This window comes from Marmota monax, unplaced genomic scaffold (assembly GCF_021218885.2).
Source record: "Marmota monax isolate L192 unplaced genomic scaffold, Marmota_monax_Labrador192_F-V1.1 WCK01_AAM20220418_F8-fsc00125, whole genome shotgun sequence".
Taxonomy (NCBI): Eukaryota; Metazoa; Chordata; class Mammalia; order Rodentia; family Sciuridae; genus Marmota; species Marmota monax.
Genome location: NW_026695235.1, coordinates 9213415 through 9227633, shown reverse-complemented (window position 1 = coordinate 9227633; position 14219 = coordinate 9213415). Strand labels below are relative to the sequence as shown.

Below are 14219 nucleotides of genomic sequence, written 5' to 3'. Positions count from 1 at the left end.
TTTTGCTCAGCTTCTTACAGTGGACTAGACTGGGTGAGCCCCAGGAGTGTGGAGGATGTGGCTCGTGGGCTTGCTAGACCCTCAGGAGTGGGAGTGGGGAGCATGAGTGCTAAATTAATGAGTCCCTTGCCGCAGTTGGCTTTTATGTCAAAAGGTTCACATCAAGAGGTGGAGTTTTTTTCTTTTGAAAAACTCTGGACTCCTTGGAAAGCTTGAGGAGACTAAATTTGCATCTTAGATTTTCACGTATATGAAATATGCATCGCCCTCTAATGGAATCCTTCCTCGCTTATTTGTACCATTTGGAATGTGCTCGACATCTCTCTCTCCATCCAGTTATTGGATTAGTCCTCTTAGTCAAGCCAGTGGATTGGCCTGCCTCATGGGCCCCGGGTCTCCCAAGAGCAGAGACTCCTAGCCTAAGCAGATGGCTCTCCTGGGCCTGACCTCAAAAGATGCTGTCCACCTTTCCCCCAGCATGACTCAGCTACCTGAGTGGCTGAGTGGCACTCAGGTCTGATGCCCAGCATGCTGGGAGGATGTTTGGGCTGTTACTCAACATAGGAGGTGTTTCTCTATTCAGAGCCCAGTGGAAAGTCTATACTCTACAGCTCATTGGCCCTGACAGGTCCTGAATTGAACTTGGTCTAAGGATTGGAACCAAGGCCATCTACAATCAGAAGGCTGGCGATTCTTTTAAATGGCTTCTTCTGAGAGCTTCACCTTGAACCCAGATGAACCAGTCATAATGCAAGACATCCAAGGCAGCCACTTCCTTCGTCTGTTTTATAATTGTTGGGTTATAAACCGGTTGTAACCTGTTAGGTTATAATAAGGAAGGAAGGAAGGGTTGTATTTGTCTTTGACTTAAAGAATATATGATCAGAAATTCTAATAAGACTAATGAGTGGGAGCCACAAGGTTACAACTATTAAAAAGCACTTGGGGGCTGGGATTGTGGCTCAGCGGTAGAGCGCTCACCTAGCACGGGCGGGATCCAGGTTCAATTCTCAACACCACATAAAAATAAAGGCATTGCATTGTGTCCATCTACAAAAAAAGATATTCTCTCTCTCTCTCTCTCTCTCTCTCTCTCTCTCTCTCTCTCTCTCTCTCTCTAAAAATAAAAATAAAAAATAAAGACTGGTTGGCCAGTCTTGTGTCTCTCTGCATTTCACATCTCAACATCACAATGCCCAAGTGGATGAGATTCTGCAGCTGGGATATTAGGACAAAGATTTTTCTGATCAGAATAATTTTTTTAAATGATTTAAACTATCAAGTACTTTGTGCATAATTTTAACAATGAAGATCTACTCTCTGTATACATGATTATGTAATATTCACATGAAAAATGAAAAGCCTATGTAAAATTATGACAGCATTCATGACATTATGCACAGAGTGGGTTCTGCATAAGTTAAATGCATCTCTAACAAGCAAATGTGTATGATAGGAATATTGTATAATAAGCACTGGACCCAGCTTCAGGGGAATTAGACATTATTTCCATCTCTACACCCAGCACCAATGACCTTAGAAAAGTCACTTTATTCATCATTGTGGAGACTTGGACCCTTTTCTCTGGTCCCAGTTTGAGAGTCCTTTCCATCACACCACTGCCACTTTGGTGATACCCTGTCTCCCCTACCAACCCTCAGCACTGGCCTGACAACCGTGGATTGTAAGGCACCTGAGCTGGTTTCTTTGTAACAACCCAGTTTTGATCTCTGCCCTGGATGCTGGGCCCCATGGATCTGGAGAACTCGGTAATTTCTAATAACAGTGTGCAGTTTGCCGAACACAACATGCTCTGTTTTAAATAATCTAACAACAGATGAATAGATAGAATTTCAGAAAGATATTCAAAAGACTGTCCCCTATGGAGTTTTATTGATTCTCATTTACTCCATCTTTAATAGAAAACAAATGAAAGATCACAGTGTGGTGAACATGCATTGAGCATTACAAGTGGGCTGAGTGGCCTCCGTTAAGTGTGCACAACAGCGAGGACACACTACTGAATGGGCCTTATTATCCTGAGTGGAAGTGGGGACTCTTCCTGCCAATGACATTTCTCATCTTTTCAGCATGGGCCCACATGTTAGAAAGAAAGACAGAAGGAAAACATGTTTCTGACCACGAGTTAGAGTCAAGGTGACATCTGCTGCACCTGCCGTGTTATGGGCAGGTCTCCTACGGCAAGGGAGGGAAGGCGTTACTTTACCATTGAACTCGCCAGACAGACGTGGTCAGGGTTGATAGAAGAGACACCAACCAGGACAGCGTGAGTCAACGCCTCAGTGTGCCCAGTGTTAACTTGAGGCAGGACAGAAACGCAAAGCAGGTTGGTTTTGCTAATTCAAATACATTTAACTTACTGTGCTCAGATGTAACTAACTAATTCTACTTCAAGGTAACCCTTCATGATTCTTATAAAAGCAAAACTCTTTGTATCAAAAACTTTGAAAGCTAATTTTAAATTCTTCCCATTCTTGTGATAGATATTCCCACTAGTGTATTCCTTTGAAAAATGTCATGTCGAGACTAGAAATAAAAGCTCTTTGTGCTTGGAGTAATCACAGACATAGGAAATAAAACAATTTCACCTTCATGAAATACGTTATCATCCTGGCTTCCTCTGCCAGAATGGTTTAAATTTGGAAAGACAATTGTTCCTGTAGAAGTACAGGAGAATTCGGGGAGCTTACAAGTGACCACTGCTAGAACAGCTCCCCAGGACATGAGGAGCATCCTGTGGTTCCTCTGGCTCTGCCCGGCTGTGACTCTGCACTTAGACATACTTCTAGAATGTTCCGGGTAGAGCAGACTACTTCACACTTTTTCAATGCTCTGTCCCCAATACCACTTCCTGCATGTCAAAGACTGAAATTCCTTTAGTGCCTTGCGTTACCTAGTACAGGTGAGGGACAGGTGAACTGCTCCTGCAGGAAGACACCACCCCTCCCACATCAGCCCCTCAGCAAAGATGGAGGACATTCAACCCACGGTCTGAGACCCCTCCTGTGCATACAGAAGTGACTTGTCTTCTGACAGCGCCAGCTAGAACCTTTCCATCCCAGCAAGGATTCAGTGAGAGTGACCGCTTCCATCACTGCCCAGGCCCTGGCCTTTCTCCTCCCAGCTCCACTCTGGCTGCCCTCTGCTCAAGAGCCTGGAGCACGATCTACCTCCGTCAGTGCCTCTCCTACAAAACTTCTGACATGAGACATTTCCTGCTCCTACCCAGAGAACCCTCTTCTGAGCATTTGTGACCAGTGACCATGCCTTTGAAGTCTCATCTCTTGAACTTGCTCACTAGACCTAGATCTGGGATGTCCCCCATCCATGGCCTCAGCCCTGCCCTCTTTGGTCGTCACTCTGCATCCCTCGGGGCTCCCCTGACCTGCAGGGAACTACTCTGTGCTGGATCCTCAAGTTGTGCCTGGGTCAGGGGACCAAGCTCTTTGGGATCACTCAGCTGCCACTAAGGAGCTGGAGCTTGGCCTTCTGCTCACTTGTGACGTCCAGCCTGTCCCCCTACATTCTCACTGCCTGTGGACAGCCTGCAGCTGCAGGTGAGGTGCTCACGTTCATGAAGATGTCCTTGGAGGCAGTGCTGTGGTCGCTCCCTCATCCACGCATGAAGACAGCCCGCTCTGACAGCCAGGCTGGGCGGGTCCCGCCATGGGCAGTGTCCCCTTGGTACTGCGTGGGACACATCTCCAGGAGACTCACAGGCCCATGAGTCCCTTTTGTTTGTCATTAAGGAGCTGAAGTAATGGGGTGATCTGGCCTGCGCTCTGGGGCAGGCCGAGTCCCCGCTTCTTTTTGCTGTTGTTGGTACATCTGCCAGTCCTCCCAGCGAGGCCCAGCAAATCCCACCGGCCCCCTGGATAGCAGCCTGGCTCTCAGACTTGAACATGCAGGCTCCAGCAAGGTCTTGCTAAAGCAGAGCCAGGCCCCAACTCCAACATTTGTTTCTGGATCAGAGGACTCAAGCGGCCCAGTCCTGCCTCACCAGGGATTTTCCGGGACCTTCCTGCTGCCGGCGGTGCACTCCGATCCCTGGGGCCCTTCCCTGGAGTGTCCCCTGTCTTTGTCTAGGCTCTCATCTTTCCCAGCTCCAGGATGACCGCGGATGCCTTGCCACAGGGTCACTGAGCCGACTCTGTGCCTGGGTTGTCTCCTGCTCTCCCCTCTGGGAGCACCTATGTGTCCTGATGGACTGTCTCCCCCTCCTCTGCCATCTCTGTTGCCCTTGAGGCTCAAATGACGTGCCCTTCCCCGGAGGCCTTTTGCCCCAGGGGAAAGGGCACCTCCCCTCCTGCCTTCCCTGGCAGCCTGGGCCAACCCTCAGCACGAGCTTCGCTCCCTTCTGAGCAGTGCCACGCTGGGCGGTGCCCCGACACGCAGCTCCTGTACCGGAGAGGCCCGGCTGGCAGGGTCCAGCTGAGGCTCCTGTTTGGCTGTGAGGACGCTGGAGAGCAGGGAGGGGCCGGGGGAAGTGCCTCAGAACCAACAAGAGGAAATAGGGCTCCAGGCCTCTTAAGGAAAAATGTCAACTCGCTTTTCAACTGAACCCCTGCACAGGCTGCCGAGGGCCACGCGTTGGACTGTGGAATTCCACAGTAGCACTGAGCTGACCGTGGAGCCTGAGCCCCAGCGAGCACTGTCCCTGGCAGTGGGACAGGGGAAGGGGGCGTGCTGGGAACAGGATGTGGCTGGTGCCGTTCTGCCAAAGAGGCGCCTGTTCTGATCAGGGGCATCCCATGGTGGCGGGCGCACCTGCCCGTCTCTATTCTACTGTCACCATAGAGGACAGCGGGCCTGCCACAGGCACTTGCATATGCTGTTGCTGTGGAGTCCAAGGGGGGTCCTAAGTAGGAGGGTGGGAGGTTCTGAAGCAGGAACAGGGGCGCCTGGAGCATGAAGAGGACGCCCGTGGGACGTGCAGGTGGCTGTGGGATGGGAGGGCTTACAGGGAGATGGGAGGCCCTTGGCCACTAGAGGAGAGAAGCACAGATCAGGGTCATCACAGGTCATCATCTTTGTTCAAGCCACATGAACCAAGAGTGGGATTAAACACGGAACCTGTTCACCTCCACAAGGAGCATAAAGGCGCATGGTGAGCGCGGCCGTCCGCTCATCAGCCTCCTGATGGGAAGGCCCCGCCTGCTGATTCCTGCACAGGAGCCCTGGTTGGTGGGCCCCTGGTCTCCCTCCACACACGTAGGTGCAGAGTCCTTTAGTATGCATGAGAGGACTGGTTTCCAGGTGGGACTGGCCTGAACAGACGGTTGGTCTTGATTGATCCTATTGTAAATACGTGCCCACCGGCCGGCAGAGTAAATGAACTGTTTTTTCTCTCCGGAATCCTTTTTGTTATGCTTTTCTTTTTTTTTTTATTTGTTCCTTTTGGATGTAAACGACACTATAGTACATGTTGACATATTATGCACACATGGAGTACAACTTATTATAATTAGGAGCCCATTCTTTTGGTTGAATATGATGTGGAGTTACACTGGTCACGTGTTCATATGCGAACACAGAATGTTATGTCCCATTCATTCCACTGTCTTATTCCCATCCCCATTCCCTTCCCTTCATCCCCCTTTGTCTAATCCAATGAACTTCTGTTCTTCCCTCCCCATCCGCCCTTGTTGTGTGTTAGCATCCATATGCGAGAACATTCAGCCTTTGTTTTTTTGGTGTTGGCTTATTTCACTTAGCATGATTGTCTCCAGTTCCATCCATTTACCAGCAAATGCCATCATTCCATTCTTCTTTACAGCTGAGTAACATTCCATTGTGTATATATACACCACATATTCTTAATCCATTCATCTGTTGAAGAGCACCTAGGTTGGTTCCATAGCTTAGCTATAATGAATTGAGCTGTTATAAATCTTGATATGGCTGCATCACTGTAGTGTGCTGATTTTAAGTCCTTTGTGTATATATCGAGGAGTGGAATAACTGGGCCAAATGGTAGTTTCATTCCAGGTTTTCTGAGGAATTTCCATACTGCTTTCCAGAGTGGTTGCCCCAATTTGCAGCCCCACCAGCAATGTAGGAGTGTTCCCCTTTCCCCACAGCCTCACCAACATTTATTATTACTTGTATTCTTAATAATTGCCATTATGACTGGAGTGAGATGGAATATCAGTGTAGTTTTCATTTGCATTTCTCTAATTGCCAGAGAAGCTGAACATTTTTTCATATATCTGTTGACCATTCCTATTTCTTCTTCTGTGAAGTGTCTGTTCAGTTCCTTTGCCCATTTATTGATTGGTTATTTGGTTTTCTGGTGTTCAGTTTTTTGAGTTCTTTGTGTGTCCTGGAGATTAGTGCTGTATCTGAGGTGCAGGTGGTGAATATTTTCTCCCATTCTGTAGGCTCTCTGTTCATGTTCTTATTTTCTTGGCTGCAAAGAACTTTTTAGTTTGATGCCATCCCATTTGTTGATTCTGGATCTGACTTCTTGTGCTTTAGGAGTCTTATTGAGGAAGTCTGTTCCTGAGCTTATGTGATGGAGAGTTGAGCCTACTTTTTCTTCTAGTATGAACAGGGTCTCTAGTGTAATGCCAAGGTTCTTGATCCACTTTTGAGTCGAGTTTTGTGAAGGATGAGTTATAGGGGTTCAATTTCAATCTACGACATATGGATTTCCAGTTTTCCCAGCACCATTTGTTAAAGAGGCAATCTTTTCTACAATGTATGTTTGTGGTGCCTTTGTCCAGTATGATATCACTGTATTTACGTGGGTTTGTCTCTGTGTCTTCTATTCTGTACCATTGGTCTATGTGTCTGTTTGGTGCCAGGATTATGCCATTTTTGTTACTATAGCTGTGTAGTATAATTTAAGGTCTGGTATTGTGATGCCTTCTGTGTTACTTTTCTCACTAAGGATTGCTTTGGCTATTCTGGGCCTCTTATTTTTCCAAATGAACTTCATGATCACTTTTTCTATTTCTATGAAGAATGTCATTGGGATTTTAATAGGAATTGCATTAAATCTATATAGCACTAATGGTAATGTGTGCATTTTGACAATATTAATTCTGCCTAAGAACATGGGAGATCTTTCCATCTTCTAAGGAGTTCTTCCATTTCTTTCTTTAGTGTTCTGTAGTTTTCATTGTAGCGGTCTTTCACTTCTTTTGTTAGATTGATTCCCAAATATATATATATATATATATATATATATATATATATATATATATATATTTGAGGCTATTATGAATGGGATAGTTTTCCTATTTTCTTTTTCAGTTGATTCATCAGTTGAGAACACAATTGATTTATGGGTGTTAATTTTATATCCTGCTACTTTGGTGGAATCATTCATGAGTTCTAGAGTTTTCTGGTGGAGATTTTTGGGTCTTTTAAATATCTGCTGAGTTCTGTTTCCCATTTTCTGATTGGGTTGTTTTGTTTGGGTGTTGAGTTTGTGAGTCCTTCATTGCATACTGTAGTGAAATGGGCAATCAGTGTTCAGAGAAGGGCCCCACACAACAGCCAAGGTCCAGCCTGGGGCCACCAACAGACGACTGGATCAAGAAAGTGTGATACGTGCACCCAGTGGAGTTGGACTCAGCCACAAGGAAGAAGGAAATGATGGCATTTGTTGGTGAATGGATGGACCTGGAGGACATCATGCCAAGGGAAATAGCCGACTCAAAAGTTAAAGGTCAAATGTTTTCTCTCCTGCAGAAGCTAGAGAGAAATAAGGAAATGAAGGAAATAGAAAAGGGGAGGGGATTCTATGAAAATAGAAAAGAAATAAGGGAAGCTGAGGAAGGAGATTGAGGGGGAGTGAGGAGGGGTGGAAAAGGGTGGAATCGTGGGCTGAACTTGAACAAATTATGCTATAGACATCTATGACAATACCATGGTGAATTTCCCCTTTATGTAAGTCTATAAAACACAATTAAAAACCAATAAGTGAGTAGAATGGAGACCCATACAGCAGAGGAAGGGGCCTGGGGGAAGAGGAGGGAGGGAAGGAGGACGCATTGGGGCCAAAATGAAGCAAATCAGTTTGTGTGCACGTATGAAAGTGCCAAAGTAAACCCGTATTATGTGTAGCTATAATGCAGACATGAAAACATTTCTAAAAGCCACAAGACGTAAGAGAAATCTCTTTGTTGGTAAATTTGACTTGAGTGAGGAAATTCCTTATATTAATTAATTAGGGAATGTGAAGGCAATTCAATAGTATATAGAAAAATTTCCATATACTCAAATTCTCAAGATCTAAAATCCTCAGACCTATTTAAAAACAAAGCAAAAAGCCATAGCTCCCCAATGAAAAAGCAAACTGTCTTTGGATCAAAGGCGCATTGACCTCATCTATGGTAACCGAAGTGCTGGCTCTTACCTCGGGAGCCAACTCAGCTGCTTGACTGACAGCTGAGATGCTGGCTGTGACGGTTTCACGGATGTCTTACACTCTGTAAATCCACCAAATCAGACTGGCTGTTGAGAAAAGCAACCGAGTCCAAGAAACCCATAAATGAAGAAACTTGCTTTAAGAAAATGTCCCCATAAATGTGTACAATTTCTATGTATTTGGTTTAAGTTTTAAAAATAGCTAAAGGAGTTGGTGTTACTGTTTTGGATACACAGACTAACCCCAGAGTCAGCCTGGGCATCTGGTCTCCCTGGGAGGTGAGCATGCCCCCTCCCTGTGTGTCTGCTGAGTCCGTCACTGCCACTGGTTGCCATCTCAACCTCTCCGTCTTCCTGCTGTCACGACTCCCCTCCTTCACATTTGCTGGTTTTCAAGGACTTGCCGCACCCTGGGCTTCCACCCTGATTCTGTCCCTTCTAGCTCCTGTGCATGTGGACACCCTCTCTGGGCTCCTTTTGGCAGGCTCCACCCACCATACCCTCACCTGCACCTCCCGGAGCCCTGGTGTCCTTCCAAGCCCAACTGGGTTCTGCCTCCTTGGGTGGCTTCAGACCGTGTTCATTTGTCACATCCTGGATGTTGCAGCCTACGCCTTCAGTGCCTCTTAGGGCTCAGCAGTCTCTTGAGTGTGTACCTGGTCTCTCCTTCTGGGTCATAAGCATTTACAGGGCACAGAAATCTTTGTATAGCCCTGAGACATCTGGAAACATGGTTTTTACTTAAATGTATGTAAGAATATATGCAGCAACCCCTCTGTAACTGAGGGATCCAACCAACTGTGCTCAAAAATATTGGGGGAAAAAGCTTCTTTACTGAACATGTATAGGCTTTTTTCTTGTCCTTGTTCCCTAATTGATACAGTGTGACAGTATCTAGCACTTACACAGGGTTAGGCCTTATAAGTAATGCACAGACTTGAAGCACACACAGGATGTGCACAGGTCACAGGCACACGATGCCACTCTATGTAAGGGCCTCAAACCTCACAGATTGGGGCACCCAAGGGGAGTCCTGGAGACCAGGGATCCCTCATAGCTGCTGACCAACCACTGCACCTGGGCACGTACACACATGCAGTCGCTTCTGCTGACGGCCTTGAAGGCTGTGGCTCCTCTGTGACCTGGGGCCTCACCTGGTTTATGCAATTGGAAAGGATCTGGCTTACGTCCAACATGCCCCCCAAAATCACGCCATCTTCAACTCCAGGACTCTTCTCCTCAGCAGCGCAGAGCCACCTGCAGCCAAGATGACTCAGGCGTCCAGGAAGGAGGCTATCTCCCCACGAGGCATTAATGAAGGGTCACCTTCCCTGGACTCATCCCAGGGACATCTGCGCTCTGGGATGCTGCTCCCTTAAAATCAGGCTCCTCCTGGCCAGAGCCGTTTTCCTGTTGAATTCGTTCTGTTCTGGGTGCAGCCAGGAGCTCCGCGGGCCTCGTGGGTGGAAGCAGGAAGGTCGGCTCAGTTGGGATCTTTGACACGGGGATGAGGATCAGGCTGAGTTCCATTTCCTTGATGTGAAGATTGAACACCTGAGGAGCCCGTCAAGCCTAGAGACCCAGTTTTAGTTAAAGGATAGAACAGAGATAGACTTCTCCAAAGAGACAGGCCCCAGAGCTGGGTGTCCCAGGAAGTGGGGGTGTCCTGCCCTTTTATAGATTTTAGATTTCCTTTGCTCTCATGCCCCCACCTCCCCCATCCTACCTAGTGACTAGTGACCAAAAGATGGGCCAAAAGGTGGAGTGATCAGGAGCAGGGATAAGCCACCAGGGGTACATGCAGGAAGGGAGTGGCCCAGGGGGCATTCCTAAAGCACCCCTTATAGGAGGAACAGTTCCCTGGAGGCAGGTGACCTTGGCAACCTGAGGAGGAGGGACAAGGGCTCTGGAGGTATTAGCCTGTTGCTCCCTCTTGAATCCGCCCACCCCGTCTTTCTAATGCGGTCCCTTATGGCCTAGACTGTCCTCTAGCTCCCTGGCCTCATCATAGGTGCACACGCAGACACCACAGACCCAGTCTGTCTTCTGGAACATTCTCACCAGCGAGGTGAGTCACTGCAGCCTGGCTGAGAGCAGAGACTGAGGAGTCAGGCTCACCTGCCGCCACTTACACCCAGTGACCTCCTGAGACCAGCCAGGTTCTGGCAGAATCTCGCAGTGGTGGTGGTGAGGGTTGGAGACGCACATGCGGGTGAAGGAAGGGTCTTCTCAGGACAAGCTCCGTGTGGGAGGCCACCTTTATCCATGGTTTCGGGTTCCCACGGTTAATCTTGATCTGACAACAATAACTGGAAAATTTCAGAAACAAACCCACCATCAGTTTTAAATGACTTTTAAAAAAAGATAGAATATTGGGATAGTTATTCTATTTCCTTATTCTCCTACTGAACGACATTCATGGATTAGAACTATTATCACAGGGGTCCATGTTCAGAAAAGGCGTGGGTTATATAGGATTGGCCCTGTCTGCAGTTTCAGACCTCCATGGGGGATCTTGGAAGATGACCATCTTGAAAAAGGGCAACACTGTATCTGATTCTGCTACTCCTGCACCTCTGACCCTTCATATCCAGCTATATATTGGCTCCCCTACGTGCTATGGGTGCTGATCTCACTCCTGTGTTACCACAAGTCTTTAGTGTATTCTCTCCTTTCCTGTTTAGGCTCCCAAGAAGCATTTGCAAAACGGGATTATCCGTGGCTACCAAATAGGCTACCGCGAGTACAGCACTGGGGGCAACTTCCAGTTCAACATCATCAGTATCGACACCACGGGGGACAGCGAGGTCTACACCCTGGACAACCTGAACAAGTTCACCCAGTATGGCCTGGTGGTGCAGGCCTGCAACCGGGCCGGCACGGGACCCTCTTCTCAGGAAATCATCACCACCACCCTCGAGGATGGTAGGTTCGGGGGCACAGCCCACCACTTCCCCTCCTGGGTACCTGGCTCCCTGCTGGCTTGGCCGTGATGGGGGCCTCTGGGAGGGAAGCCACCCTCAGCACCTCACCCACCGCGCAGATTCTGTCGCACCCTGGACGGGTCTGCATTGCCACGCCAAAGTGCACTCCCTTCCCAGAATCTTCCTGGTTCATCTCGAGCACAAGAATTGGGCTTCACGGTCACTGCAGGAGCCTGACCAGGATGTGGAAATCTGATTTTTCTAAGAATTTCTCCCAAATCGATATTAAGAGGGTTTCTTTTTCTTTTATTATTCATGCTTTCTATTTTCAAGCAGTCTGGGACCCCAGGAAACAAGGCTCCCTAGCAGGCTGTTGGAAGCAGCTCTCACAGTGATCGAGCGCCCCCTAGTGACCACAGTGAATTAATTCACCCTGTCACTGGGACACCAAAACAGCCTGAAAGTTCAAATTTCCAGCAATTTCAAACTGGAGCAAGGACCTGGTGTCCGAAGCCACCGTGGTGTTGTTGATGAAGAGATAACATCTGAGGTAGATGGTGGCAAGTCATGGGATCTTTTGAGGCAGGAGGTTCTCACTACATTACCTCTTGTGTAATCAGCCACTGGCTCTTAGATTGAAGGAGGCGAATTATGGTTTGCACCTGTCATTTCTGACAACTTTTAGGGGTGAGAAGTCTTAGATAAGCAGAAACTGGAAGACTAGAGCTTTCTCTTTGTGATCTTTGCAATGGTTGTTCAATGTGCCTTTTGGGTTTTGTCTTGATGCTCATGTTTTTAAATTAAGATGTGAGAGTCAGTGGATATTGTGGGTCCTTTGCATTTAAGGTTTGCCCAAACTCAGTCTTTGAAACGCTGTGAATGTTCTAGCAACCTGTCTCCTATTTCATTGTCTCTCTTTCCTCTGACAAAACATTACAGTATTGAAAAGTGGTCTTGGGAATGAGGCAGTGAAGAAGATGTTTAGGTATCCACTTTTCCATGGTTTTCAATAGCTTGGCTTCCAATTTATGTGCCAGAAGTTACTAAATATGGAAAGAATGCAGTGTAAAATGTAAACGTAACTTCAGTGAGTACCACGCAAGAGTAACGAGGAAGTAAATCAGACAAGCAGTGGTCTTTGCTTAAGCATTAAGATTAAAAGTGTGCTCAATTTGAGTCTGGGATGGCCTCCTGAAAGTGGAGTAATTAAGTTAGAATCCAGTGTAATGAATACATAAACTCGAGATATTTTACTGAGTGATGATAATATTTGTATAGGGAAGTTGTATGTTTTTATTTTATTTTGGGGGCTTGAGTGAAAAATTTGTATTATCCTTGAATGTTAGAATATCCACCTATGTTGTTTATTCAGTATTGTTTTGCTCATAAACCATCTGCTATTATTATAAATTCTAATTATTTAATTTCAGTGCCCAGTTACCCCCCTGAAAATGTCCAAGCCATAGCAACATCACCAGAAAGCATCTCAATCTCCTGGTCCACGCTTTCCAAGGACGCCTTGAATGGAATTCTCCAGGGGTTCCGAGTCATCTACTGGGCCAACCTCATGGATGGAGGTAAGGGGACATAACTAGACTGCAGGTGCTGCAGAGAGCATGCAGGGGTATTTTTAAACACCCCTCCCCTTCTCAGGTGGGATTCAGGATGTGGCTGAAACCTTTTCTCTGTGGACAGTTCTGCTGTCTCTCATCCCACCCTGTGACAGGCACATACAAGCTGGATGAAACATCACAGTCCTTCAAAAAGCAATGCGCCATATAGGCCCTTGGGAAAATTAGGCAGGGGCCGGCTTTCCTAATTATGAGTATCTATGTCAAGACTCTGCAGGCAGCATCCGAAGCTTAATCTCTATCTAGAACATTCTATGGGATACGTATTCTGAAAAGTTGGTCACTTCCTATTCCCCAAATAAATTTAGCACAGAAATTATTCAAACTCCTGCCATTGAACTGTAAGAGGGCACAGGAAGAATGCTAGAACACCTCGGGAGGAACGTGAGTATTCCCCATGAGGCGTCACTACATCTGGAGCCCGGGGCCTGGAGGTGCGGCTCAGAGGTAGAGCCCTGGCCTAGCAGGTGTGAGGCCCTGGGTTCCATCCCCTGTGCACACCCAGAAAGTCCAGAACCCCCCATTTCTGTCCTTTCTTTCCACCTTCCCCTTCTCTTTCTTTCTTTTTCTGCCTTGTTCCTTCGTGTGTGTGTATATGTGTGTGTGTGTGTGTGTGTGTTCTTTCAAGTTGGGCAAAATTCTCTTGCTTCTTGGAGACAAGAGTAAGAGACAGAGGAAAAGACCCTCTCAGGTGGCAGCAAGATCAGGCGTGTTCAAGGGAAGCCCCAGCCTGTCGTTATGGATGGATCACGGACACGGCGAGTCAGGCCGGGCCGCTGATGAGCTATGAGCACAGCCAGGCTACAGCCCTCGATGGGAGAGGCTCCCAGGTCTGCTCACCATTGGCCTCAGTCTTAGGCTGCTGGTCCAGCATCCTCCCTGTCCACTTCCAGCTCCTGCACCCTCCACAGCCCCAGGACGCACCCGTGCTCCCCTCTATGTGCCTCCCCTCTAGGTGTGGTCCTCTGGCGGGTGCTCTCCTCTGAGTTGGAGCAAGTACAGCCAGCCCTCAAGAGCCTGCCACACCCCTGCTCAAGAGCTGGTCCTGGTCCATTTTACCAATCAAATCCCTGTCCCCACAGTGGTGACAAAGGCACGGGCCTCACGGACTGCAGGAGACTCCACATATACTTCTGATTTCCACTCCTCATGCGTCAGAACTAAGGACCTACCATGTTCACCCAAAGGCAGAGTTACACTGCAATCACTTCTTTTATTATTCCTGTTAGAAATATTTCCAGCACCCAGGGGTGACCTTCCTCCCTGT

At 47.6% G+C, this 14219-nt stretch overlaps 1 protein-coding gene across 2 annotated transcripts in view; it reads left to right on the top strand.

Annotated features, from left to right (window-relative positions):
- Positions 1-14219, top strand: part of Dscam (DS cell adhesion molecule) — a 668205-nt gene that overhangs the window by 560790 nt on the left and 93196 nt on the right. For both annotated transcript variants that reach the window (XM_058577314.1, XM_058577315.1), the window contains exons 17-18: positions 11082-11322; positions 12752-12898. In XM_058577314.1, coding sequence (XP_058433297.1) covers positions 11082-11322; positions 12752-12898 — 388 coding nt within the window. The remainder of the gene's footprint in view (positions 1-11081; positions 11323-12751; positions 12899-14219) is intronic.